Raw genomic sequence first — 27,748 nt, 5'->3', positions numbered from 1 at the left:
ATACCAGTGTGTGTCTGTAGTGTAACACAGCTCTCACTCTGACATTGCAATCATGGGGAAATGCCATGTTTACCAATATGTCAGCAGTTCAGAGAGGTCTGGAAACACAGTCTAGTTCTCAATTAGGTCACCCCGTGACAACTCCCTCACCAAAATGTGGGCCAATGTTCTCTCCACCAACTTGCGGTATCACTCCCTGTTGCCTGCATGCTGGTGAGGGCCGCATAGTAGCAGTGTGATCACAATGGAGTCATTAGTTTTTAATGACATCACTCAAGTGTGTTGCAGTTCCAAGTATATATGTCTGATGTCCTCTCAGTAATCTCTTCCGCAGAGAAAAAGACAACTTACACATACAGCAGATAGATTATTATCAAAAGAGCCCTGGTTCCAAACCTGGCAGCATCTCATACAAAACCATCTGACCAACTACCTGCTCAGCTGCAAACGTGTTTTTAAACCACTAATAATTACCCAGATGTTGCTCATTATCCAATAGCTGGCTGCCTCCTCCCAAACAGACATCTCCCACATAGATAAGTATCTAGAAATTAAGTTTATGGAACTGATCAGTTATTATGGTAAAAAAAGATTGTAGATCCTGTGTAGAAATTCACAATTACATAAAAGTATAAACATTTTTTTGAATATGAATGACAGTTAATGTCAGCCATGTCACAAGTTCAATCATAGGTGAAGGATTATCACTCACTGATATTGCTCCTTCAGATAAAAATACTTTTCAAGTTTCCTTGAGAATTACTAATCAAATACTTTAGCAACAATGATATCAGAGTTGTATACACCTGATGACCACATGAAAGCATGACTTCTCAAAAATATGAAACACAATCCAAATAAAAAGTCAACCTCTTGAAGTCTAGTTTGCATGTGAAATCCCTCTTCATATTATAGGATTACAACATTTCAAACAGAGTTTTTGAGTAGTTTATTGTATGGTAATGTATACATGGCACATGTTTGTATTATATACCTGTAGCACCAGTACTATATTGTAGGCTAAATTAGGTATGTACTATATTGTGTAGGTGAAGGGGATAGCTGAACAAGATAACATTAAATACATTTGGTGTTTTACGTTACATGTAAATAGGTAAAGTAAAAAAGTCTAAATATAACGTTCTGGAATGCATAACGAGTAATCTATCCAGAGAAAGATCAATAATTAAAAAGGGAAATGGAATTTCTCACAGCAGTTCTGCCCATTCTTTTGTGCTCTGCTGGAAAACCCTCATCACCGACATGAGAGGAAATTTCCCCCAGCCACTGATATATAGCGCTCACACTGAGACCAGAGACATGCACACAAGCTCCACCAAGCTCCACTCTCTCGAAGCTCCCTGAAGATAACCACAGAAGATGGCCCAGTTTAACCTGTCTACAGTCTGCCTGCTACTGGTCTTGGCTGTCAGTCTCTTCACTCTACAAGCAGAGTCAGGTATGTGTCATAGCTCTCGCTCTGTATCAGCCTTCTCCCTCTCTAACTGTCTGTCCATGTGTGTGTGTGTGTGTGTGTACAAACATTTTGACTGCACTCTTTGGATTTGGTAGAAATCAAAACCTTGTGTGAGTGTTTTTTTTTTTCCAGAGCTTTCCACAGGTGTGTTTCTATGACACTTTTTCATTTGATTACCTAAAAAAGTGCTTGTTTCTCATGTCAATTTCAGCCTGTTGCACTAAATACTCAAGAGCTGAACTTCCAAAGAACCTCATTAAGGGATTCTCAGTCCAGAACATTGGTGGAAAATGCAACATCAATGCAGTTGTGTGAGTATCCATTTTCTGGATGTCTCTGATGTTTTTTTAAAAAAGAGCAATTCATTAGACAAGCGGAGGCAATGAAAAAAGCTCAGCTGAAATTCTCTCTCACCCAAAAGGCTGGCTGTGATCTGATAAATGTGCTAACCAGATTACGCAAGGAGAAACTAACAGGGCTGATAATACTACATTCCTTATTGAGCCATTCACTCACACTTTATGTGCTGGCGTACTTAGGGTAACATCTATGCATATGATATGAACTGGGAAACATATGACATAGAAGAGAATTAGATTCATCCTTGATGACTGACCGATGTTCTCTCTCCCAGTTTCCACACACTAGGAGGCAGAAAGGTGTGTGCTGACCCTGCAAAACCCTGGGTGATGGACATGATCCAGGAGCTGAGGTGAGAATCTGCTGAGGTTCCTGTGTCTCAGAGCTGTCTCTGCTGTGTCTTTGGTGTATGTTGTTTTTCTCCTCTGTGTCTCCAGGGTGTGTCTGCATAATATGAATAAACTTTTAGTCAAATATTAACTTTCATACACATCTCAACAAAGGCATTAATACAGAGCCATTCACAGAGTGCATTACAGTAGAGAACAATACAAGCTGTAAAAACCACAACATACTTCTGAATGGAAAGTAACTGTTGAGCCATTCTACAATGACAGTCGGATTATTTGAAGAGTGACTGTGTTTTACGCAAAGAGATCAATACAATCTATACTGCTTTTGGTACAAGGCATTATCCTGATGGAAGAATAGGAAATTACACTATACATACTATGGTATTTTGTGTATGATTTTCTCTTTAGAAGACAAAAAACAATAATGGCACAAATTAGCTAAAAGTTAGGAAAAATAAATGCCCCTGCTTTCTGCTGTGTTTCTTTTGGATTTTTTTTGTGTATTATTTTCCAGCTTTATGTCTGATGTGTCTTAGCCATGTCTTGCGTGTGCCTTTTGGGTGTTTTCTTTGTCTTTGTTGTGTAATATTGAGCAATTCTTTGACTGTTGTGTCTCTGAGGTGTGCACGCAGGGCAATCTCTTGTGAAATCATATCAAATCTGAAAGGAGGGCAAAATAGTCATCTCTAAACTTTGCCTCTGCTTTATGTCCTTACAGAACCGCAGTAGTAAAAATGTCAAGCACAAACACCCAAACCAAGAAACAGTGATGTCACTCTACAGGACCCTCACCTGTAGGAAGACCCCACTGACAGCTGAATACTGGCAGCTACATCGTGTTGAATACTTGTTATTTTATCATTTATTTATTATTTTTATCATAATATCAAGATATTGTATTTCTTACAGATGGTTTTGATTATTCACTGTATATCCATAATATTAACTTATTTTTGGATTAATTTAACTGTTATGATTTGAAGTCATTGAAAAGCATATTGCTTTGTTCAAAAAACCTCTTAGTTTTAAAAACTAATCCATGCATCTTGGATCAATCATGTTGGGAAGAACATGTTTGTGTTGAATTCATTGTCGAAATTCCAATAAAACTTTTTGCAATACTTCTGCTTCAGTTTGGTTTGTTATTGTCATAGAACATAAACATTGGCTCTGTATCAAAATTTGAATGACCATGTATAGTAAAACTGAAAATGTGAGGTAAATATATTTATTTATATATTTTAGAGTTTATTGTTGCTGCAGTAGTGTCACAGTATTTGTATCAATGCATTATATCAATGCATTCCATAAAGGCATGAAATACAAACCGTTTTTAAAATTGTGTAAGAGATTTTAACACAGGACATAATTTTTGTTAATGACAAAATGCTGCTGCTCAGTAATGGTAACTGACAAACTCATAAAGTTCTGTAAGTAATCAAAAATGAGACATTTACTTAAATTTATTACTTAAACATAGTAAACACTTAAGTTCACAGTCATCTGACACTTTTCAAATTTGCAGGTGACAGAGTTTATTTTTGTCACATTAAAATTTAGTTTTTGTAAATGGTCCAATCATTTCAGATGTCATCAAATCCATTACAATAACACAGCTATGGACTGGTGGGGTAAAAGTGATGTTTAATACTTGGGAGACGTGATAAATGTTTAATGATCAAATATTATACATTGCACAGAGCTGTGAAGGCTCCAATGTTTTTGAGAATGAAATTCCCCGTGCTGTCTTTAAAGTTTATTCCCTATATATTTAATACATATATCAATATATACGAATGCTTCTACACAGTGAAAGCTCGTCAAAGTGCTGTTAAGATAAAATCTGACAACAATTATTAATTCCATACATTACAATGAGTATACCATTCATGTTATTTTTAAAATATTTAAGTATATTAAATATATAGGTCATTTCAAAATAAAAATGAATGATAAAACACTGGTAATTTACAGAGTTGATTACTGGTCTGAGCACTTAAGCCCGCCTTGATAAGCTTTCTCTAAAAACATCATGTAAATAGATTAATATTAGACATACTGAATTAATTAACTAAAGCTACAGCTGGTCTGTAAGCAATGGCCCAATCAAAAGCATCACTTAAGGGCTTCCAAGTGGCTCAGCCAGTAAAAGTGTTTCTTTCAAGCGCATGCTGAACCCTACAGTCTAGGTGTGCAACCCATTGTGTCATTTCTTGACATTGACAAGGAGCCCACATCGACAGAAGAAATCGACTTCTTTTTTTTTTTTCATTTTTCCATTTTCTCCCCATTTTGGAATGGCTAATTCCCCAAATTTTTGGAATGCCCAATTTGTCATCGATGTTCGGTCCCATTGCACAACCACCACTGTCAATCCGGGAGAGTGTGGACAAGCACATGCCCTCCTCCGAGACACGTGATGTTAGCTGCTGATTCTTTTCGCACTGCGGTCCACAAGCTAAGCTAGCACAGAGATGAGTCGGACATTTCATATGCTTTGGCACATGGACCACAGACGCCCAATCGACCAGCAGGGGTGGCTGTTGCTAATGGGACCGAAGCCCCTGCCGACGTATCCACCCCTATCCCCGGCGGAACGAAGCCAATGTGCTCCGCCTGTGAGCTCCCAGTCACTGTCGGCTAGTGACACGGTTAGGATCGAACCCGGGCCGTAGCGAAGAAATCGACTTCTTGAGCCCAAAAATGCATGTTGATCCAAAACCAAAATAAGAATTAAAATAATCTAGCGATCATTCAAAGTACATATGGAAAATGTTGTGGGGGAGGGAGTAAATATAGTTTGCCCCCCTTCCAGTAATACTGGGGTGTGGCTGTCCTCTGGTTCCAAGGCCCTCAGGTGCCTGCGCTACTGTTAGATGCTGGGAATGTGAGTTGAAAATACAGAATTAAAGCATTCAGGAACCCTGTCTTGTAAAAATGTTTTGAGCCAAGTACAGTGTATTTCATCCATATCACTGGCAAACCAGTTTTACCTGAATTCCAGTGTGTGTCTGCAGTGTAACCCATGCAGCTCTCACTCTGACATTGCAATCATGGGGAAATGCCATACAGTATTTACCAACACGTCCGCAGTTGAAAGAGCTCTGGAAACACAGTTTGGTTCTCAAGTAGGTCACCCCGTGATGACTCCCTCACCAAGACGTGGGCCTATGTTCTCTCCACCAGCTTGCGGTATCACCCTGAAGTAGCATGGCCGCATGCTGGCAAGGGCCACACTGTAGCAGCAAGATCACAATGGAGACATTCCTCTTTATGACATCACTCCATTGTGTTGCAGTTCCTGGTTTAGGTATTTGATGTGCTCTCAGTTATCTCTTTAACAGAGAGAAATACAACTTACACAAACAAAAAGGAGCACGGACCAGGACCCAGCCTTGGGCCCAGACCTGGCAGCATACAAAACCACCTGACCAACTAACTGCTCAGCTGCAACTGTTTTTAAATCACTTACAATTACCCAGATATTGCCCAACAGTCAATGTGTGGGCTGCCTCCTCTCAAATGGGCATCTCTCACATAGACAGACAAGTGTCCCTCTAGAAATGAAGTTGATGGAACTCGTATGTCAGTATGGTAAAGGAAAGCAGTACTGTGGATCCTCAAGACATTTCAACATTCACTACCACATATCTATATTAACATAAAAGTATACACATTTTTCTGAATATGAAAAATATTTAATGTCAGCCATATTACAAGTTCGGGGATAGGCAAATGTTCATCCTTCACCAATTTTGCTTCTTCAAATAAAAAAATACCTTTATAGTTTCCTTGAGGATTACTACTGAAATACTAATACTAATATTATTTTTAATGACAATTATACCAGAGTTGTATATACCTGATGTATATACCTTCTCAAAAATATGAATCACAATTAAAAGTCATGCTCTTGAGGAACACTGCACTATTTACATTACATTATTGACAGTTAGCAGATACTCTTATCCATAGTGACTTACATAGGCTACACTTTTTACACATTATCCATTTATACAGCTGGATATTTACTGAAGCAATTCTGGGTTAAGTACTTTGCCTTAGGGTACCACAACAGTGCCCCAGCAGGGAATTGAACCAGCAACGTTTCAGTTACGAGCCTGGCTCCTGACTACTATGCTAATCTATGAAATTTAGTTTCAGGAGAAACTTGGTTTGCATGTGAAATCCATCTTCATAGTATAGTATTAATACATTTCAAACAAAGTTTTTGAAGGAACTTTTTGAGTGCTTAATTGTATGGTAATGTCTACATAGTAAGGTTTATACTATATACCTTTTGCACCTGTACTATACTGTAGGCTAAATTGGGTGCGTACTGTATTTTGTAGGTGAATGGGATACATGAACAAGATAATGGTAAATACATTTGGTATACTATGTTACTTTTAAATAAAGTAAAAGTCAAAATATGCTATACTTGATGTCTAGAGTAATATAATATAATATAGAAAGATCAATAATTAAAAAGGGAAATGGAATTTCTCACAGCAGTTCTGCCCATTCTTTTGTGCTCCGCTGGAAAACCCTCTCCACTGACGCAAGAGGAAATTTCCCCCCAGCCGCTAATATATAGCGCTCACACTGAGACCAGAGACATGCACACAAGCTCCACCAAGCTCCACTCTCTCGAAGCTCCCTGAAGATAACCACAGAAGATGGCCCAGTTTAACCTGTCTACAGTCTGCCTGCTGCTGGTCTTGACTGTCAGTCTCTTCACTCTACAAGCAGAGTCAGGTATGTGTCATAGCTCTCGCTCTGTCACTCTCATTCTATGTCAGCCATTTTATCTCTCCCTCTCTGTCTGTCTATCTATCTATGTGTGTGTACATACATTTACACTGCACACTCTCAGAAGTTCCTTTTGGATTTGGTGGGAATCAAAACCTTGTATTAGTGGTATTTTTCAGTTGTTTCCACAGGTGTGTTCCTATTGTGCTTTTTGATTTGATTAACTACATAAAATGAATGTTTCTTATGTCAATTTCAGCCTGTTGCACTAAATACTCAAGAGCTGAACTTTCAAAGAACCTCATTAAGGGATTCTCAATCCAGACCATTGGTGGAAGATGCAACATCAATGCAGTTGTGTGAGTATCCATTTTTTGGAAGTCTCTGATGGATGGATGGATTAGTCTCTGAAGGATTAAGTGGGTTGGTTGTCTTTGGAGAAGATAGATAATGGAAGGGCTCTTCAATTACCTCTTCATCAGTCCCTGATGACTGACCGATGTTCTCTCTCCCAGTTTCCACACACTAGGAGGTAGAAAGGTGTGTGCTGACCCTGCAAAATCCTGGGTGATGGACATGATCCAGGAGCTGAGGTGAGAATCTGCTGAGGTTACAGATTGCATTACAAAGTGAAACAATGCAAGTTATAAAAAAACACAACATAATATAGAAAGGAAAGTAATTACTGAGCCATGCTACGATGAACATCAGATTATTTGTAGACTTACTGTGTTTTAAGAGCAGAGATCATTACAACCTATACTTGGATGGAAGAATAGGAAATTACACTATATACCATAAAGTATTTTGTATAAGACTTGCTTGAATCATATCAAATATGAAAGGAGGGAAAAGGTCATCTCTAAATTTTGCTTCTGCTTTATGTCCTTATAGATCCACAGTACAAAAAATGTCAAAACCAAACAGCCAAACCCAGAGACAGTGATGTCACTTCTCTACATTCTCCGCTGGAGGATCCAACTGATAGCTGAAGATTGACAGCTGCATTGTGTTGAATACTTATTTATTGTTTTATTTTATCATAATATCATATTTCTTAAAGAGAGTTTTAATTAATCATTATACATCCTTGATATAAACTTATTTCTGGATTAATTTAATTGTCAAAATAATGGGAACTCATGGTAAATGAATTTATCTTATTCAAAAGCATATTGCTTTGTTTTAAAAAAAAAAAAACTCTTAGTTTTAAAAACTAAACCATGTATCTTGGATCGTTCATGTTGGGAAGAACATGCTTATGTTGAATTCATTGCTGAAATTCCAATAATATCTTTTTCAATACTTGTTCTTGTTTCATTCATGTTTGCAAAAAACATGATCATGTTGAATTTATTGATGAAATTCAAATAAATCCTTTGATAATACTTTTGCCCCTGCATGCCTTTTTTATTGGATAACACTGTTCAGTTGGATCTGATTTAGACTGTAAAGACACAAGTCGAGGAAAGTATGGTGTCCAGATGAAGGTAATGTTTATGTTTTTACATATCTTGAGTTCACTGCATTAACACTATGTGTGCAGGTTTTATTCCCCCAATGCGACCTTTAAGCACAGGACACATTTTTGTATGTTGTTTCATACAAAATTTTGTTTTGTCAATTTCATTGACTGCAGAACTCATGATGCTTGGAAGGTATCCAAAAAAAAAAAAAAGCTCAAATCCATGCTCTAAATGAAAGGTAACACACACTGATGTTAGTTTGAATATGGGACTGATATATAAGAATATAGGCCCATTAATTATCAGGCACTCCGACTCTGCCCTGAAAGATACCGAGAGCAGTGTCTGCAGTGTAACCCAGCTCTCACTCTGAGATTGCAATCATGGGGAAATGCAGTATTTACCAACAGTTCAGCTGTTGAAACAGCTCTGGAAACGCAGTCTGGTTCTTAAGTAGGTCACCCCATGACGACTCCTTTACCAAGACATGGGCCAATGTTCTCTCCGCCAGGTTGTGGTATCACCCCCTATTTGCCACATGCTGTCAAGGGCCACACTGTAGCTATAATGACACAATTTGCATGTCCCTTTACTATGACAACATATTTAAGCATTCCCATACACACATTCACATTATCATACAAGTAAAACATATTAATTGACTGTCAAAACACTTTAAGTCAACAGTTGTACAATTTCAGGGATAGGTGAAGGCACATCCATCATAATTGCTCTTTCAATAATACATTTAAAGTTTCCGTGGAGATTGTTCATGAGAGTTTTCACTAGACAGCAGAGCTGTAAATCTGATGGTCACCCCAACAGACATCTTACTTCAGTGTGAATCATAAGGATAAACCTTTATATATACCAACACATGGCTTACATGTACAGTAAAAGCATTCTTACTGTGCTGTTAAAGTTTTAAAAGAAGGTATTTCTGAGTAACTCTGTGGAAAGGTACATAGCAGATATATAGCATGCTGAAAACTATATAGTAGAAAAAGCTGGGCATATGTGGTCTTTTGTTCCTGAACAGGACAGATGATGAAGATGATGGTTAATAAAATCTGTTAGGTTTTGTTATGTGTAAATAAGATAATTGAGAAATAAATCTGCTACAGTAGATATCTATAGTAATCTCTCAGAAGAGAATTAATATCAAAACAATAAACAGGTTTGCCTCATTCATATTATTGTTCACTCTGAGAGGCATACATACAAGTAAGAACACAAGAAAAGTCCAAAACTGACATGTAGCAGATATCCACAGGAATCTATCCAGAGAGAATCAATGATAAAATGGGAAGTGGAATTTTCACAGCAGTTCTGTCCATTCTTCTTCCAGGATCAGCAGGAATGCCTACTCCACCCCTACCACTGATATATAGTGCTCATGCTGAGAGCAAAGACATGCACACCAGCTCCACTCTATCGAAGCTCTGATGGTAACCACAGAAGATGGCCCACACTAACCTGTCAACAGTCTGTCTGCTGCTTGTCTTGGCTGTGACTCTCTTCAGTCTTCACGGAAAAGCAGGTAATGGTTTACTTGTTTTACCTCCTGCTTCTCTCTCACTCATATTTTATATATATATATATATATATATATATATATATATATATATATATATATATATATATATATATGTATATAGCACTATTTCAGTGGGGCAAGTTGCGTTTCAGTTTAGTGGCAATCACTCTTTTTATGTATGTTCCTACGGCACATTTTGATATCATAACCTTGATAAAATATATTTTGACATTTTGTTTTTCTTATGTCCTGTCAATTTCAGCCTGTTGCAATAAATACTCAAAAGCTGAACTTCCAAAGAGCCTCATTAAAGGATTCTCAGTCCAGAACATTGGTGGAAAATGCAACATCAATGCAGTTATGTGAGTATCCATCCTCTAATGTTTTTAAAAGTGACAAGAGGGTTGGTTGTGTTTGGTATGTGCAAAGGAAAGACAATGGAAGAGCTTTTTAGTTACACTACACTATATTTAGAGCTGCCCCCGACCAAAGATTTTCCTAGTCAGCTATTACTCATTAGTTCAAGCCATTAGTCGACTAGTCGTCACATGTTTATGACATTAATTTAATTATTTTTTATTTATGTATTTTTAGAGGGATCAGAAAATGGTTTGAGTTCCAGGGCTGAGGAAGAATGTTATAAGTAACATTGTCAACACTGTGCTACGTTACAGAGGAATACAAAACCGTAATAATGAGCCTTTAAAATATAAATTTTACAAGCGGTAATGATTCTGAATGTGTCCAGCAACCAGCAAGGAGACTGAACATTTTGTTAATTTATTTAAACACAGTACAACATAATAGGCTACAACGTATGAACTTGTAACGCCAACACAATAACTTATAAAACAAGTGATAAATGAAAAACAGAACATGAAGTTAAACATGCAGTAGGCCTAGCTAATCTTCCTCAGTCCCCACGAACACTTGTATAAGCCTAATAGGGCATATGACAATATATTTATTTAGCTGCATATAGCCTTAACTTTGCAATTCATTAATGTTAATTAGGCCATTAATTATTTAGCATAATGGAATAACCCTTTCGCGTGTACGGTCACACCGGTGTTATTAGTGGTTTAGCACGTATGCTAAAACCGGTGCGAAAAATTCTAGCTAATTTTAGCTTTGAGGAAACAGTGATAAACGTTAAAAAATACTGCAAATTCTAACTGAAAGCTATGAGAAGCTTAATAATGCTAATGAAAACATAACATCTAACGTAACAGCGCACTACATTGCATAAAAATAAGTTACGTGCGAAAGGGATAATAACGTTATAGGCTACTTGGGGGAGAGCCGGGACGAAAGTAACATTTTTCAGATAAATGCCATTTTAAAAGATAATGTTACAGAGAGAAACTAATTTTCGTTGTGATCAACAACTCACGTGTGTGTTTTATCAATACCAGGTGCAATTTTGTACAAATGTGGAACAACTTCAGTATAATAATATATCATAATAGCTATATAATAAGTAGGCCTATAGTTGTTATTGTAGAAGGACGAAAGAAACAATTGTTACAATTGTCCCAACAATGACTCCTGACAGTTAAACCTGACTTGCTTCTAAACCGAGAAACTCTTGACATGGCAAACTTCAGGATGTGTTAAAGTACTAATTAATCTGTCAAATGATCATGACTATGACACATGAAACAATAGACACAATTTGTCATTTAAAAAAAAAAAATTACCGCTTGAGTGAATTTACTTTCCGTGATTGAAAACAGCTTCTTGGGTATAAGTCCACGAAAGTATGATGTATCCACACGATTTTTTGGGGTTCAGGTAAGTGTTGCATGCTGTACATGCTGACACAGTCAGGCATATCAGACTTGTATGGGCTCGGAGAAAATCGCAGTGTTACTTTCGTCCCGGCTCTCCCCTACATGTTTCAGATGATAAGTCATGTTTGAGGTTGATAGGCCTATCTTTGCATGCAGAGTTTGCATGTCACCTTCTTGGGGTCGTCCTTTACACACTCGAAATGATCCCACACTGCCCGTCTAATCACTTTTTAACGACTCCTGAATGAAGTTTGAGAGGTTTTTTTCTGCGACTAACCGACCAATGGAAACTTAGTCGACTGAGACTCTTCTCATCGACTAACGTTTGGTCGACTATTATGGGGCAGCCCTAATTATGTTACACTATTATCATTTAGCAGAGTGATTACACAGTGTATCTAATGAAGTAGCATGAGAAGTTGCACAAACAGGACACCACTAACCACACATGAACATGTGTCAGTGACAAACACAGCACTGAGACCACAAATGAACGCCTAAATAGAAATGTAAATGCACAGCAATATGTACAACTTAACTCTATTATTCCAAATATAATGCTAACACATGCTACACACATGCAAGTAAACCTCATTGCTCATAAGGGGGACAAAATATCACATTTTGTTAGGGGGTAGCTGTAACCTGAAAAGATGGGTCTTCAGCGTGCAACAAACGATGGCCAGTGTTTCACTTGTTCTGACCAAAACAGGAAGCTCGTGTCACCATGTAGGGTCCAAGATAGACAGTGGCGTGACTGAGATGCAAGGTTATGAGAGGGAGGAAAGGCTAAGCCTGAGTGCAGTGGTTTGGCCGATGTGTAGGGTCAGACAATCAACTGAGGATAAGTAGGAGGTATTGAGGGCCTGGAAGGCTAACACCATTGCTTTGAAGCGGAGGTGAGCCATCACCATTAAAAAGTGAAGGGAGAGACTCAAGAGAATTTGCAGACATTGTGGTCCAGTCGAGCAGCAGCATTCTGAATGAGTATGAGCAACTACTACTTCACCAGCTCACAGACAAACAGTGGTAATGAAAAAGCTCAGCTGAAGTCCCCTTTGATTTGAAAGATCACCTGTAATCTGATCATTGTTCTAACAACCAAATTATGAGCTAGTCCATGTTCAGCGGTATTCACAGTGTGGTGTAGTGGTAAGGAGCAGCACTCATAACCGAAAGGTTGCAGATTTGATTTTCCAATGGACGACTGCTGTTGTACCTTTGGACAAGGTACTTAACACCCAATTGCCTCAGAAATTATCCACCTGTTTAAATGAATACAACTGAAACCTTTGTAAGTTGCTCTGGATAAGACCATCTGCTAAATAACAATAATGTAATGAACAGATGGAGTTAAGGTAACATCTATGTATATGAAGTGAATTGGGAGACTACAGACATAGGAGAGATATAGATACATTCCTGATGACTGACTGATGTTCTCTCTCCCAGTTTCCACACACTAGGAGGTAGAAAGGTATGTGCTGACGCTGCTAAACCCTGGGTAATGGACATGATCCAGGAGCTGAGGTGAGAATCTGCTGAGGTTACAGACTGCATTACAAAGTAAAACAATGCAAGTTATAAAAAAACACAACATAATATGGAAAGGAAGGTAATTATTGAGCCATGCTACGATGAACATCAGATTATTTGTAGACTTACTGTGTTTTAAGAACAGAGATCATTACAACCTATACTTCAGCAAAAAGAATTGTCCTGATGGAAGGATAGGACATTACACTATATATCATAAGGTATTTTGTATAGGACTTGCTTAAATCATATCAAATATGAAAGGAAGGAAAAGGTCATCTCTAAATTTTGCTTCTGTTTTATGTCCTTCTAGATCCACAGTACAAAAAATGTCAAGCCCAAACAGCCAAACCCAGAGGTGAGAATATGCTGAGGTTACTGTGTCTTAGAGCTGTCTCTGCTGTGTCTTTGGTGTATGTTGCTTTTCTCAGCCGTGTCTCCAGGGTGTGTCTGCATAATATCAATAGATCAGTCAACTCAATTATTACATTTCTCAAACTTCTCATCAAACATATTAATACTGAGCCTATCACAGAATATACTATATAAGAAAACAATGCCATGCAAAAACACAATATAATATGAAAAGGAAAGGAAAGGAATTGCATTCTGGAAGTGCAGTTTAGCTCTCAAGTAGGTCACCCTGTGACGACTCTTTGTAAAGACGTGGGCAGATGCCCTTTACCCAGGGCTCAGCATTGCACCCTGGTGGCTGAATTTTGGCAAGGGCCACACTTGGGTGGCAGGGGCAGAACAGAGCCATACTTCAGCTGTCAGCATCATTCATTTCCATGCAGTCACTGTTGCCATTCTCATTTTGCCTGTTTCGTCTGTTCTGTTAGCTCAATTTTTTCCCATTTAAAAAAGTTTTATACAGTAATTATTTTCTATGTGAGTTTTCTGATACTATAGCATTAAAAGTGGATCATTGTAATACTGTACATTGTAATATCCATACCCATTTATACCTTTGCTTTTCTGTTGCAGAGATTTTGTCGAGGAAAAAGCCCCTGTCTGCCCAAAGAAGGACAACTGCCTGAACTTTGGTCACTGTCCTATGAATGGCTGAGGTCCCCCCCCCCCCCCCCAAAAAAAAAAAAAATGGAGATGCCATATTCCTTCAATCACAACACAACAACACATCAACACATCATACTTTATTTTTTAGTGCCAGCAGTAACAGTAACGTGCCTTTGCTCCATGTTAATCGTCTTAGTTTTTCACACCAACACAACAGTATAGTCACAGAGGTTGCAAGCTCCATTCAGCCTGAATAAAGCAAACCTGACAACTGTCTATCTCTGCTGTCAGATAGGAGCAATGCCATCCTATTACTTAGGGCAATGTATGTTCATTGCTGTCTCATTTTACTGTGGTTTACGGTGAATACTTCACACAGATATTATGTGAGAAATTCAAAAGTGAACCAAGGCATGATAATGCACCAGTGCATTTGACCTCTGCAACCAGCTCATGTTTTATGAAGGACAACTAGCAAACCAATAAATAAAATTGCTATTGCAAAAAACATATTTCTTTAAATAAATGATTAATGCACAATAGCCCATTTTTGTCATGACTGCATTTCAGTCACTAGTGGTATCTAAGGTAACAACAGCTTGCTGGACTGGGGCTGCCAGGGTGGCATAGCTCAGTTCTCCTCACTAGCGAGGAGACATTGTTTTTCCCTTTCCCTTCTGTTTGGCATACACAGCTGGCCCACCTGCCACACACTTTCTCTTCCTCCTGCCTGTTTACTTACAGCCACACGCAAAAGGGGAACTGTGGAAAGCACAAACGGAGAAGTAGTGAAAGTTCAAACGAATGACAACATCATCAGTCAGGGAACAGTGAATGGTGGGAGGGCCATTCTAAGCTGCTGGCTGTGACTGCTCCTGCAGCCTACCCGGGTTTTTGGCATTGATTTATTGCACAACCTGTCACAGCAGGAATGCCGAGAGAACTTTGGAAAGTCCTGCAAGCTGATGCAATAGCTGAAATAAGCAGATAATAAGATCATGAGAACAGGGTTACCGGTAGCCAGATATAAACTATTAACCTATTCATACATGATGGAAGGACACAAAAATATAAACGGTCCAGCTGCAAATAAAAAAGAAGATGATAGAATTGGATAGCAATGACAGACAAAACACCATTAGAAACTGAAACAGTGTTATTGCCAGAAATTTAAACAGTGATTCCTGCAGTTCTAACAGCTCCAGCTCTAAGTCTGTTTGGATTCATTTCACATATTCAGCAAATTCAAAGGGAGATTGATTTGAGATATTTTTGAAAATTCAGTAAGAAACAGCCGTTTATTGAGGGGATGTTTGGTGTGTAATGTTCAGCAGTGATCATTGTGTCACTCATTATCGTCATGCGCCCTCTGGGGTTCCTCCACACAGCGGGTTTCGTCATCACGCGTTTGAGGAATCAGAGGAAGTAACAGAACGTTGCCCAGTCAAGGAATTTTTTGCTTCCTTTTTTTACGCTTGTCAAAGGTGAGGGAAAAGAAAAACACCTGTCCTTAAACTATTCTGGAAAGTCCTACTGTTGAATATTTACAAAGTCCTTCTGGAGAACATTCACAATGCACCTGACTCTAGATAAGCACATTTCACACACTTTGCCTTAGATTACATCACGCTGTTAAGAAACACAGAAGGAGTTTCTACGGCCCATCTGTGGCCTTAGGGCATCACGTGGCCCTTCAAAGCTTCACGTGTGGCCCCTGAAGCCAGGGAAGGAAAATCCACATCTATGAGGAACTAGATTAGAGTTATGATTAAATATGTTATTGTTGAGTCCCCTGAAATATTACAGCACAGGTAAATAGGAGGGAGCTCTTTTCCAAGGAGTGTTCACGTTAGGCCTGTCATCTCAACAGAAGCATCAAACCAGTACTACTGCAACGTATATTTGGCAAAACAGACATTTCATCGCCAACCTTTCCCCCACCCATGTCAAGTCTAACATTGAAAATATTGCACATAGAAGTGGATGGATATAGAAATGTTTTAGTTCGCAGAAAAACATATGTATCTGGTACTGAGCTAAGAATATATTTCACCTGTTGCCCTCTGACAGTTCCACAGATTTAGTCATGCTGCCAAGGTTTTTGGTGATGATGTTCACCAGGGGGCTCGTTTGAATGAGCACATACCTGAAAGGCCAGGAGCACAGCCAGCTTACCAGGAAAGTAAAGTATAAATGACTGAAGTGTAAACGTTGTGATTTGGATGCTGTGTATGCTCAGTGCTGTATTGTGTGTACAGTCATATCCACCATTTTTTACTTTTAATGTTCTATGCGTATTTATTATGGAGTGAAATTATATATTCCTGAATATAATGGTTTTGTCCAAGACTGTCTCCAGCAGCTAGGGTGGCGAGCACGGGCTAGTAGCTCACGAGCAAAGCCCTCTTTAGCATTTTCAGATTAGCATAGCTGTATACAGTTTCTGTGCAGTATTGCTGGGTTGAATATATTTTGATGCCTTTTGTTTGTTTTTTTTTCCCCCCACATATTGGAAGGACTTCCGCACAGAAAAAGCAAGACTTACTGTATGTGCTATAACAATTTTTATGGAAGCCATCATGCAGTCTGAAGAGGTGAGACTACAGTCTGTCTACATTAAAACAGAAGTATTCATATGTAGCGACAAATGTAATATTCATTATAACTTCAGTATTGGAATGTAGTAGTAGTAGTACTAGTAGTACTAGTAGTAGTAGTAGTAGTAGTAGTAGTACTAGTACTAGTACTAGTAGCTAATATGTGTAAGGGCTCAGGCAAGGACTCGGTCGCAGACCAAGAGAGCTTCAAGTTCCAGGCGGGGTTATTAATGACGGCAGGCAAGTTGCGAAACAAAAGCAGGCAGGGTCAAAAACCCGAAGGCAGTCCGTGGACAAAAGCAGGGTCGGTAACAGAAGCAGGCAGGGTCAGGAACCCGGGCAGGCAAACGATCAGGCAACGGGACAAAACGGCAAGCAGAAAAACAAAGACGAAGGGCAGGCAGAGTCAAACGCGGAGAAATCAGAAATCCAAAAAACTGCAGGACCAAAACAGGTACGAAAACACTGAGACGAACTGGCCAACAAGACAGGAACAAGCAGGGTAGAAATAGGGCTGGGCTGATGAGGAGATGGGATGCAGGTGGGCAGGCAGGCAGGTGAAAGTAATGGGGCAATCAGGTGGGCGGGGACCAGGCGGGGAGCGGGGCGGGGCTGGAACACAAGGAAAAACAAAAGCACATGGACAGGGAAAAAACAAAAACACCACAGCTAGGGGGCGGGGCCCTGACAATATGACATCAGAACATCTGAACAGAACAGAACATCTGCAGAACATAGATTGAATTTATTTTACAGGGAATTTAAATATATTTTTGGCTGAAGATATAGAGATTTTGTGCTTTATCATACTCACAGAATTAACTGGGTTGAAGTCGTTTTGTTTAAAAAAAGCCACACAAATGGCCCTTGTCTTACCAGTTGTGACTGTACTTTATCGCCATCTAGCGGAGAAAGAGTTCGAGGGCTTCCTTTAGCAAGTCAGTCCGGTAAGGTCTGTAGCGTTCTCTGCTGACGATTTAGAGCATAACTCAAAAACAGGGTACGCTTTGCTTTCATCATACAGAATACAGACTCCCACATAAACTACATGTTAGACATTTTATTTTCCACTACAACCGACAACAGCTATCACACCAGTTATAAAATGAGAGACAGTCTGGAGTGGATTAATTTGTTAATAAACACAATTTCTGTGCGTGTGAGGTACTTAATATAAATTGCTTTAATACTGTAAATGTCAAGATGAATAAACAGATAACCTTCAAACAAAAAATAAAAAGCAAGCTATGCACGTGTCCTTTTTGTGGAAAAAAAATCTGAAAGGAATGCATAAAAGGATTCATCTGAAAACATGGTAGTATATTAACATATTTTATTTGTCTATCTATATATCTATATAGTAAATCCTTCAGCTGAGGGACATGGCCTGGTGCTGGCGTGGATCATAGAGTCTCTGGTGGACTAAGTGGTCATTGCTTTCATGGACCCTGTGCCGTGATCTGGTGTTGACTGTCTTAGGGTCGCCCTCATGACTATGCCGGCCCCTAGGTATGCTGCCGTAATTTTAGCCTGCCGGGGTCTTTCCTTGTTGCACACCTTTTTCTCTGCCCTTCCTCTCCTGCCTCTCTGTTCTACATCCCTGCCATTCTTATCATCCACTAACCACTGTTTTCTGTTTGCTTCCTATTCCCTGCTCCGGGCTCCTGTCCGGAGCTGTAGCCCAAGCGCCTCATCCCGTTTTCCAGTCCTGCTACCTCGCTGCCCTGCCCATCAAAGCCAACTGCATTCCAAGACCTGGACATCCTAGGAGACATTCTTATAATTACTCTACTGTTAACTACTATTGTTCTATCTGCCCAGTGCCGGCCAGAAGCAGATGGGCCCCCCCCCCCATGAGCCCGGTTCTGCTCAAGGTTTCTTCCTGATGGGGAGTTTTTCCTTGCCACTGTTGCCTTAGGCTTGCTCTCAGGGGGTCTCAGGCCTAGGAACAATGTAAAGCTGCTTTGTGACAACTTGTGTTGTAAAAAGCGCTATACAAATAAAAATGAATTGAATTGAATTTGTTTCAAGGCACAGAGAATGGAGCTTTCGTTTGAAAAGGATCAGTTAGGGTATAAGGGTATCTGTTATTCCGGTTATTCAGTTCCGGTGTCTTTCTTAACAAGGTGCGACCATTCGGTTGAAATGATTATTCAGTTCGCCAACTGTAGAACAGTGTTGCAGCCTACTACTTTTAACTGTTTCTCCGATGGGCGCGGAACATAATAAATCTATGGTTACTAATGTAGGGTGACCATACATCCTCCTTTTCCCGGACATGTCCTCTTTTTGGGACCTGAAAATGCGTTCCAAAAAGAGGGCATGTCCGGGAGAAAGAGGACGTACGGTCACCCTATGGACAAACCTGTCTGGATTCATTTGGGATCTTTAAAACGACACAAGTAGGCTTGCGTTCCTTCTGTTCATTCGAATTTGCGAGCAGGACCCCTTTCATTGCCCTCGATTTGCCCTTGCGTTAACCGAATTGAAGGCAATCTGAAAAAGTCTCATCTCTAGTGCACTGCTGGAGATTTTCCACCAAAAGATCCGGCAGTGCAGACTGCTTAACCTAGAGGGTTACAGGTGTGTTTATACTTTAGTAAGGATATTAAGCGCTGTGTAACCCTTACTTATGTGCGATTGGAATCTCTGGGTGGCGCCGGGCATGTTTTCAAAACGTTACGGGTGGGGGAGCGGGGCGAGATGGCACGACGCGGGACTGGTATGAAAAGTCGCGGGAGCTGCAACCATCGGGGGGGCGGGGACAGGCTCTTCGGTCGTGGTACCCGCTCTACTTTGCAATTGTGCAATACATTACTGGCAATACCTGTTAGATCTACAATAATTTACTGAATTGTTTTTAAGATTAAAGGTAGCCTAGCAATGTCTAGGAAATCCCCCATGTGCCTGATTCTCACTCTCAAAATGTTCCCGGTGTTTACTGTTTAGCCTACCTCAAGCTAGTCCCAGGATATCACTGCACTGCACTCCATCTTAAACTCTACAAGCGGCAAGTCTGTGTGTGAGCACCGTTTGTTTGCCCTGTTGGCACGCAATACTTTCCTATCAGCCAAAGTGTTTGTTATATTTTAGTCATGCTTTATTCTACATAGGTCATTTATTTGTTTTGCTATTTTTCTCGGTCTTTACTAAATCTGGTAATTGTAGCTTTATTACCATTGAGAAAATAAAACTTTGTACTTTACTGTCTATTAGCAAACACTGGCCCCACATGTAGCTCAAACGCTTCTTTCCGTGGATTCAGCAAGACTCCGGAATTTCCGTTGCCACTGTTTCTACGCACGTGTATTTCTACCACCTGCAAGGGGACCACCATAAACACATCCTCAGTTCTAACGCTCCTGCACTTACTGTAAATCCAGTAATTACTCTGAAGAAATCACCTAAGACAACCCGTCATCCGTCCCCATTCCCCCCATCCAAACTAAACACGAAGAGATCTATGTGTTCCAAAATCGCTCAACATCCAAACACTGCGGATAAAGTCAGATAAATAAAGTCGGATAAATTACAGACGTAATTTTATGTTCACCTACAGAGGGCGATAATGCATCAGTTACAACAGATCATTGAGAGCTGCTATTCTGGGTTTCTTCAGAGCAAGGACCAAGTCCAAAAAACCTATACTATAGAATAAGTATATGCATTCAAATAAACCAGAGATTTATGGAGATGATGTATTTAAGACCTCAGATGTGAATCTTGCAGTCTTCCAGGAATGTAAAATTTCCATTCCTTATTTGGTTATCTTAGTGAAATGTAAATATTTCAAAATAAAACCTTCACCCCTTTGAGACTATCTGAAGATGAAAAAAATGTGTTGAAACAAACAACAGGCTGTCTGCAAACACAGGCTAATAGTGGTATGTGTTTACACCTGTGATTGGGAAGTAGATTCATGTAAAAGACACAATAACATGGGCTGTCTTTTATTTTATTCTTTCATTTGCTACAATGCAAGCTCCTTGAAAGGCTCATTTTCAAAGAGCTCTCTTTAATTAAGCAGCTTGACTGTAGTCAGTCACTAATTGCAGTAATTAAGATGGACTCCTCTTTACAACTGCTTAGGTAGACATTTCAGTGCAAATCAGACATAACAAGCTAACACAGCATCTTTTTTGATAACTCAGGTTACTCTATCCTTCAGATATTTCACCACTGAGCAACAATCACTTAGAGTTTCATTTTTTTTCCTAAAAGCAGAAGTTCAGGTGTGAAACCTATTCTAAATTAATAAGAGTTGTCAGTTCCTCTCTGGAGAATATGAAGATCAGAATGAAAATTGAAATACAGGTTTTGATCACAGTCTCGGCTCAATGATACAGGGTCAGTCAGAAGACATTCGTTACTCAGTGATACAGTATGCTGTATTTTAAGCCGTTTGGTGAGCCGTACCGGTTGACAGGTCTGTCCTCTGACTGATAGTGTATCTGGACTCAACAGATCATGACTGTTCACTACCCCCCTGAGTTCTGAGGCAAAAATGCAGCCTGAAACAGGACAACCCCGCCTAAGCCATCGGTTGCATCACCTTTTAACCCCTTCAGCAGTGGCGCCATGCCCCTCCGTGTCAGTCTGTACAAATAGTGAGACATAGATTCTTGGAGCTGGAGGAGGACGGCTGTTTTGGTGGCATCCAAAACTTGGCTAAATTACACATGCTGGGACTTCCTTGGTTATATTTGTTTAGGCTTTCTTCCTCCTTCTTACTCTACTCATAATGTAATGTGTTCCAGCAGCTCACCAATGAAATGTGCAGTCCAAGGGAGAGAGGGTGCTGTCGAGCGCTTGTGTGGGCTTCCTTGGACCTGAGTCAAGTCGTTAAGGCCCACTCATTGTTCTTTTTAAACCGAATGCCTACGTGCCCTAAACACTATCCGTGTTTGCAAAACGTGGGTAATCCCTCAGTCTCATTCGATGGCGGAGATAAAAGGAAGGTGATTTGTAGATGCGAGAAACGCAGAAACACACCACAGCCATCGGAAGAGGTTTAATTATGGGGCCCCTCCTGTTTTCCCATGGAGTTGCCTCCCCATGCTATGAACGGTGAGCATTGTGGTGCAAAGCAACTGCTGTGCATTATCCAGGTGGGGTCTAAACTCCGCCCACCAACACACACACACACACACACACACACACATAACCCTGTCCCCACTTACACACACCTCGAAATTAAAGTGCTTTTCAGTTCTACAGAGACCATGCCATTCTATCCACCCAGGGAGTTTACCCCTGTATGTGACCCTCTACTTGAACAGCTGCCAAAGCAGGAGGCCACTCTTGGCTTCCTGATGGTGCATCTTTAAATACGGTCCTCTCTGATGTTCTGGTCATGCTGTCTATGTGTGCTCTCATTCTAACTTAGCTCTCTGGCTCATACGGACATGCTGTCTGGCCAGCAAAAGTGGTAGATCTGCACCATTAAGAATGATCTGCACCTTGTCTATGACAGGGGAATAGAGCCAAGACACTTGGCCATATCCAGGGGTTATATTTGGGTCTTGGAGGTAGCTGGGATCACTTTGGATGCCCTTCAGCATTGCTGTCGGTCATGTTGTGCCATCATTAGAGAGGTTAAAGCAGGCTCTATCATATTGTACACTGAGGGTTGTAACCTGGAGTCTGTACGCCTTCCACATGAAAGCACAAGAGTGATCCCATCTAAAGTTTACTGCTTTTAAAATGACTCTGTGATTTAGCTCTGGAGCCGAAAGTCCCTCTTCTCTCCCAGCATAACCGCTGCTGAGCTCTCTGTTCTGTTAAAAGCCAGAGCTGATAAGAGAAAGGTGGCTGCACCACCCTTGCAGTTGGCCTGCCTTACTTATCTCTGCGTGTCCTTGGGCCCTGGTCCCCGCGGTATCAAAAAATGCCACAAGGAACGAGAGAGAACGGCCTCCCACTTGGGAGAGAGCTAGCCAGCAGGTGGCTGGTTTGACTCTCACTGGTTTGAGCTCGAACCCGCTGTTTCCCCCACTTATGTGAAGTGCTTAACCTGAATTGCTTCTGTGAGTGCATCCAACTGTGTGAACGAACCTTACATAAAACCGTAAGCTGTGCTATTTGGCTCGGGCAAGCGGGTCTGCTAAGGTAACCCATAATGCAGTGGATCTTAATTAGGCTCCTCGTGGCACAGTATTCGTTCACTCTGTGGCACAAGTGCCAAAAATGAATGTTGGCAGTTCCCAGAGCCAGCGTGTAATGTGTTTGGACCTCGAGGGATCTCTGTGGACTCCATGACCCCATGGCAGGGCAGGTGTACTCATGGTGTACATAGCAGGTCCCCAGTACTCAGGGTCAGATGGGGCAAAGAGTGTGCTATCCCTGGGCATTTAATTTCATGCCAGCAGCGTTCGTTGGCTTCACATTTCCTTTCCCGGCTTGGGTGTCTCACTGTTTTGTATCCATATAGCAGTTAAGTGTTGGGTGGGACCTTTCCAGCACAAAGCACAAAAAATTCAGAAGGACAAATGTCATTCTTACAGCCACCAGGAGTTCCACCTTTACAGGATTACTGGATGCTTCACGCATAGCATACCTGACAGATGTGAAGGGCCATTCTCTGACCATTAGTTCTCCTTGCAGTTGTCATTGAACATGTATGGTATGTCAAACTGGACATTTATATTACATTGTATTATTGGCATTTAGCAGACACTCTCATAAAGAGAAACTTACATAGGTTAAAACTTTTACATGTTATCCATTTATACAGCTGGATAATTACTAAGTCAATTGTGGGTTAAGTACCTTGCCCAAGTGTACAGAAGCAGTTTGCAGGCAGGGAATCAAACCAGCAACCTTTCAGCTCCTTACCACTGTGCTTCACTGCCACCTACACTTTTAAATGAATTGTGGCAGTAAAAGGTAGTAGATATGCAATAGGGCATTAAAGTGTTTAGTCAGACATGCAAGCACACACAGGGGCTAGTTCCAAGCTTCCAAAGCCTTCAATAAGTCACATGTGATGTGGTGTAACATCACCAAGCAGCCATTGCATGGTCTCACAGGGTGTTGAATGAAGGAGCTGCTCAAAGCAGCCACACCTTAAAATCATTAAGAGTCAGAGTAATTACCCTCTATCACTCCAAGCTGTCTGGGCACTATACTATAGCCTCACTGATGCTAACCACCTGTTTGGATGTTCAATGACACAAACTGGCAAGTAAATAAAGATGTTAGTCACACAAACTGGTTATCTGTGAGTGTAACAGTGTGGGTGTACTTCCTATTATTTTTTTTATCATTACCATCATTTTCATTGGAGATCAAAAGGGAAGTTAGGTGCGTGATTGTCATCTTCTATGTGGGTAGACATTGGGAAACCAGACTATAATGGTTTTCGGGATTTTATATGAGATTTCTTCTTATAAGATTTCTTCACCAGAGTCACCACCACTTGACTCTTCTTCAGGGAGTATCTCAGGGTTAGGTTTTCATTTCTCATCTTGCATACGACCTGAAACTGCCCACACTCCTGGGTGCTTTCCCAAGCAAACAGGCTTTATGGCGTTCAGTTCAACCAAATACTTACCCTGAGTTCTGCTGTCTCATAGAAGTACCATGGGTGCCAAGTTGCTCTGTAACAATGTCCCAAATTCCAGCACACCAAAAGACATAACTGAATGTAGTGTACAATGTAATTCACTGAAATATGAGAGTGACACACAGCCAAAATATTATCTGAGGAAAATTATAACATCAAGTGTCCAGTGGAAGGATGATAATCTCTCCCAATGTCACAGTGTGCCTGAAGAAACTTACAGAGCGCAAATTTGGAAAAGAAATGGGTGCGCCTAGAGAACAGACGGCCTTCCCAGATGGAGATGTGTGGGTGTGTGCTCGCGCGTGTTTGTGAGTGTGTGTCTGCCTGTGGGCAGAACAAATGTCGAGTCACAGTTCCTCTGTAGGTATTGCTGATGCGCCCAGGGCCCGTGTCCAGTACAGCACAGAGAATGTTAAGATAAATGGAGGAGACTGTGAGCAAAGGGATCTTTGGTTTTGTGTTTTTACAGCTCGGTCATGACCACAGCACCTGTATAGTGTCAACCGTTCCCTCCTGTCAGAGGGATTAGCTGCTGTTTTTCTCCAAGCTTTACTCTCCCACTGAGAGTAACTGAGTCCCTCACCTTCATAATTGTCATGATTATGACGGGTTGTTGTGAGTAACAGGGAACAGAGGATATCATGTTTCAATAACAGCTACTGTTGAGCTTGCGGATCAGGCGAAAGTGCAGGGCTTAGCAACCAGGTTTGCAGTGATTCCTAAACACATAAAAAAGCATAAAAGGGCATGTGAATCCAGACATTGTGGACCACTGCAGAATTAGACAAGGAACAGTGCCAGTGGTGGAGGAGGTGTGATGGGGGCCTTCTAGTGGCCACAGGTCAGATGAGGGTAATATCTGTGGGTCTTTCTCATTCTCTTTCCCCCCTCTCTGTTTCTCTCTTCTTCTGTTTCTCCATCTCTTTTTGTCTTTTCCTTTCTCTCTCTCCCTCAACCCAAGTGCAAATTCACTCTCTTCCCATAGCGGCAGTAACGATGGTTGAAATGATTCCATATCCATGTAGCTACTTATCAAGCCTTATTGAGTGCACTTTTTGCAGGTCACTCTGGGTAAAAGCTTTTGTTAAATGAGTAAATTATATATTATATATACAATAAATACATGTATGACAAGCATTCCTACAAGAAGAAATTACCAAAAAAAAAAACTCCAAAAATATTAAAAGTACTGGTGAACTGGCCTGTTTTGGCATTCTTCCCATATGCTCACCGCTAGTCCCTCAGGCTGTGACAGTTGACACTATGCTGGACCACTGCTGTTCCTTTCCCAGTGTGACTAACATCCTGTGTGCTTCAGACCTGTGTGTGAAATGAGAGAGGGATATACTCATTTTATTAAGGAATAACTCCCTTGTTTGGGAGTATTTCTCACAATGTGCCTCTGTCTCAACTTTTTCTGCCTTTTTCAATGGCTGGCTTGTGGTCACTGAGACAGTAATTTGCCAGGACCTGTCTTTGCCCTGCATTTCTGACAGTTAGGGAGCATTCTTACAGTGTGTATTTGTCTGCTTAGGGTTACTGCTCTGGATTGTGTTTTAGAGTTGTTATCCCAGTGGCCCAGATAGGAGCCATTGACGTGTTTTTTAACTAGGTTTAATGTAAATGAAGGTGTATATACGGTGTAATTGCTCTGTTCACTGTGTTTCTGTACAAGTTTGTCAAGGGGACGCTTGTCCAGGCTGAGCTCTTAGTATTCGAGGGGTTTAATGCATTTGGGTCACTCTTTTATAAAGGAACACACAGTGGCATTTTAAAGCTCTTTTCTGAATGTAAATAATCAGCGGATAAAAGCTTAATTCAGTCCTGGCTTACGCTGTTTGGAGTTTTTCTTTGTCCTTTATTGTAAAATATTTCAACACAGCAGCATGTAATTGGCAACATAACACCTTAGAAAACCTTAACACATATTCTTAGTGGGGATTATATTGTACAGCCATAGACTCAATATGGCATTCAATATAAACCCTGCTTGTAGGTTATGGCTACGAGGAGCACTGACGGTCATGATGCTGATATGTAAATCATCATGTGTAGCATATATATGCACATCTCTCCATGTCCATCTGTCTTTCTCTGCTGCTCTGTCTTTTCTCTCTCTCAGTCTCTTTCTCTTTCTCTCTCTTTTTCTGTATTCCACAGCACATGGGCTTTCAATGGGGTGCAATGCAAAGTAATTGAGGCCGATGACATGGAACAGACAAGCTAAAGTAGAATGCTAACCCTTTGGTGTTTAACAGTGTTGCTCCCTTCTGTATGTTGGGGGTGATTGGGATGGTTTTTGTTTCTGTGTTCAGTGGTTGGCTTTTGTGTTTTTTTTGTTTTGTTTTTGTTTTTCTTCGTTTTCTGTGCTTTTCTGTTTTCTTTCCTCCCGTGTCCCCTTTGTTTTAATATGTTCTTTTTTGACAAATGTTGAAATTAAGAGGTTTTTAAAGTCAGTCTTCCTCTCTCTCCCCCTGCTCTCTCGTTCTCCCTCCCTCTCTGCTTCTCTCTCCCCCTCACTCTCATCCTCCCTCTCTCTCTCTAGTTTGCCTTTCCCCTTGTCCCTCCCTCTCTTCCTCTTTCCCTCTAGCTCCAGCTCACAGGCAGTAGTTCTCCTGTGCCTGCCCACCCCGCCACTCACCAACCCCCTGAAATGGGGACTCGCGCTCGGAGGGCCGCCCTGACCCTGGGTGGGTCCCAGATAACAGCTACATTCTGAGAAGGACAGGGGGTCCTGCCAGGTCTGATATCGTTCAGGGGAAACTGCAGGAGGGTGCGGCTGTGGGCGGTTGGAGGTGCTGTGTGTGTGTGTGTGTGTGTGTGTGTGTGTGCGTGTGCGTGTGTTGGGGGGGAGTACTGTCTCCTGGACATACACATCGCACATGTTCTCCTGCTGTTGCGCTGTGGCGAGACTGGACCCCCCCGACGTGAATCACGCTCCCTTCGCTCTGTCAGCAGCCGCAGAGCCGCGGATCCCCAGGAGCCTGGATCCCTGCTCGAGGTCACAGGACACAATCATATCAAATTTAGAGCCAGCCAATCAAAGGCCCCTTCTCCTCATCCAGGGTCGAACAAGGACACAGCTGTGCATGTGCACTGTAGCCATTTAGCACCAACATAGGACCCTGCTGAACTTTCGCAACTTTCACAATGGTTAAGACAGCTGGTTCAGGTTTCTTTAAATACAATGTGCACTATAAAATATGTACTGTCTCATATTACGGAATACTCTGTTCTATTACTGAATATCAGTTCATATGCCTAAACATCTATTTGTTCAGTCTTATTCACAC

At 40.8% G+C, this 27,748-nt stretch overlaps 1 protein-coding gene across 1 annotated transcript; it reads left to right on the top strand.

Annotated features, from left to right (window-relative positions):
- Positions 1-1,380: 1,380 nt before the first annotated feature.
- Positions 1,381-27,139, top strand: LOC118796060. The gene is made up of 9 exons (XM_036554890.1): positions 1,381-1,459; positions 1,689-1,788; positions 2,112-2,189; positions 2,909-2,915; positions 6,867-6,948; positions 7,202-7,301; positions 7,458-7,535; positions 13,588-13,632; positions 27,046-27,139. Exons 1-9 carry the CDS (start codon positions 1,381-1,383, stop codon positions 27,137-27,139), a joined length of 663 nt encoding a protein of 220 aa, XP_036410783.1.
- Positions 27,140-27,748: the final 609 nt, after the last annotated feature.

This window comes from Megalops cyprinoides, chromosome 20, assembly GCF_013368585.1.
Source record: "Megalops cyprinoides isolate fMegCyp1 chromosome 20, fMegCyp1.pri, whole genome shotgun sequence".
NCBI lineage: Eukaryota > Metazoa > Chordata > Actinopteri > Elopiformes > Megalopidae > Megalops > Megalops cyprinoides.
This window is presented reverse-complemented; position numbering and strand designations above follow the sequence as displayed.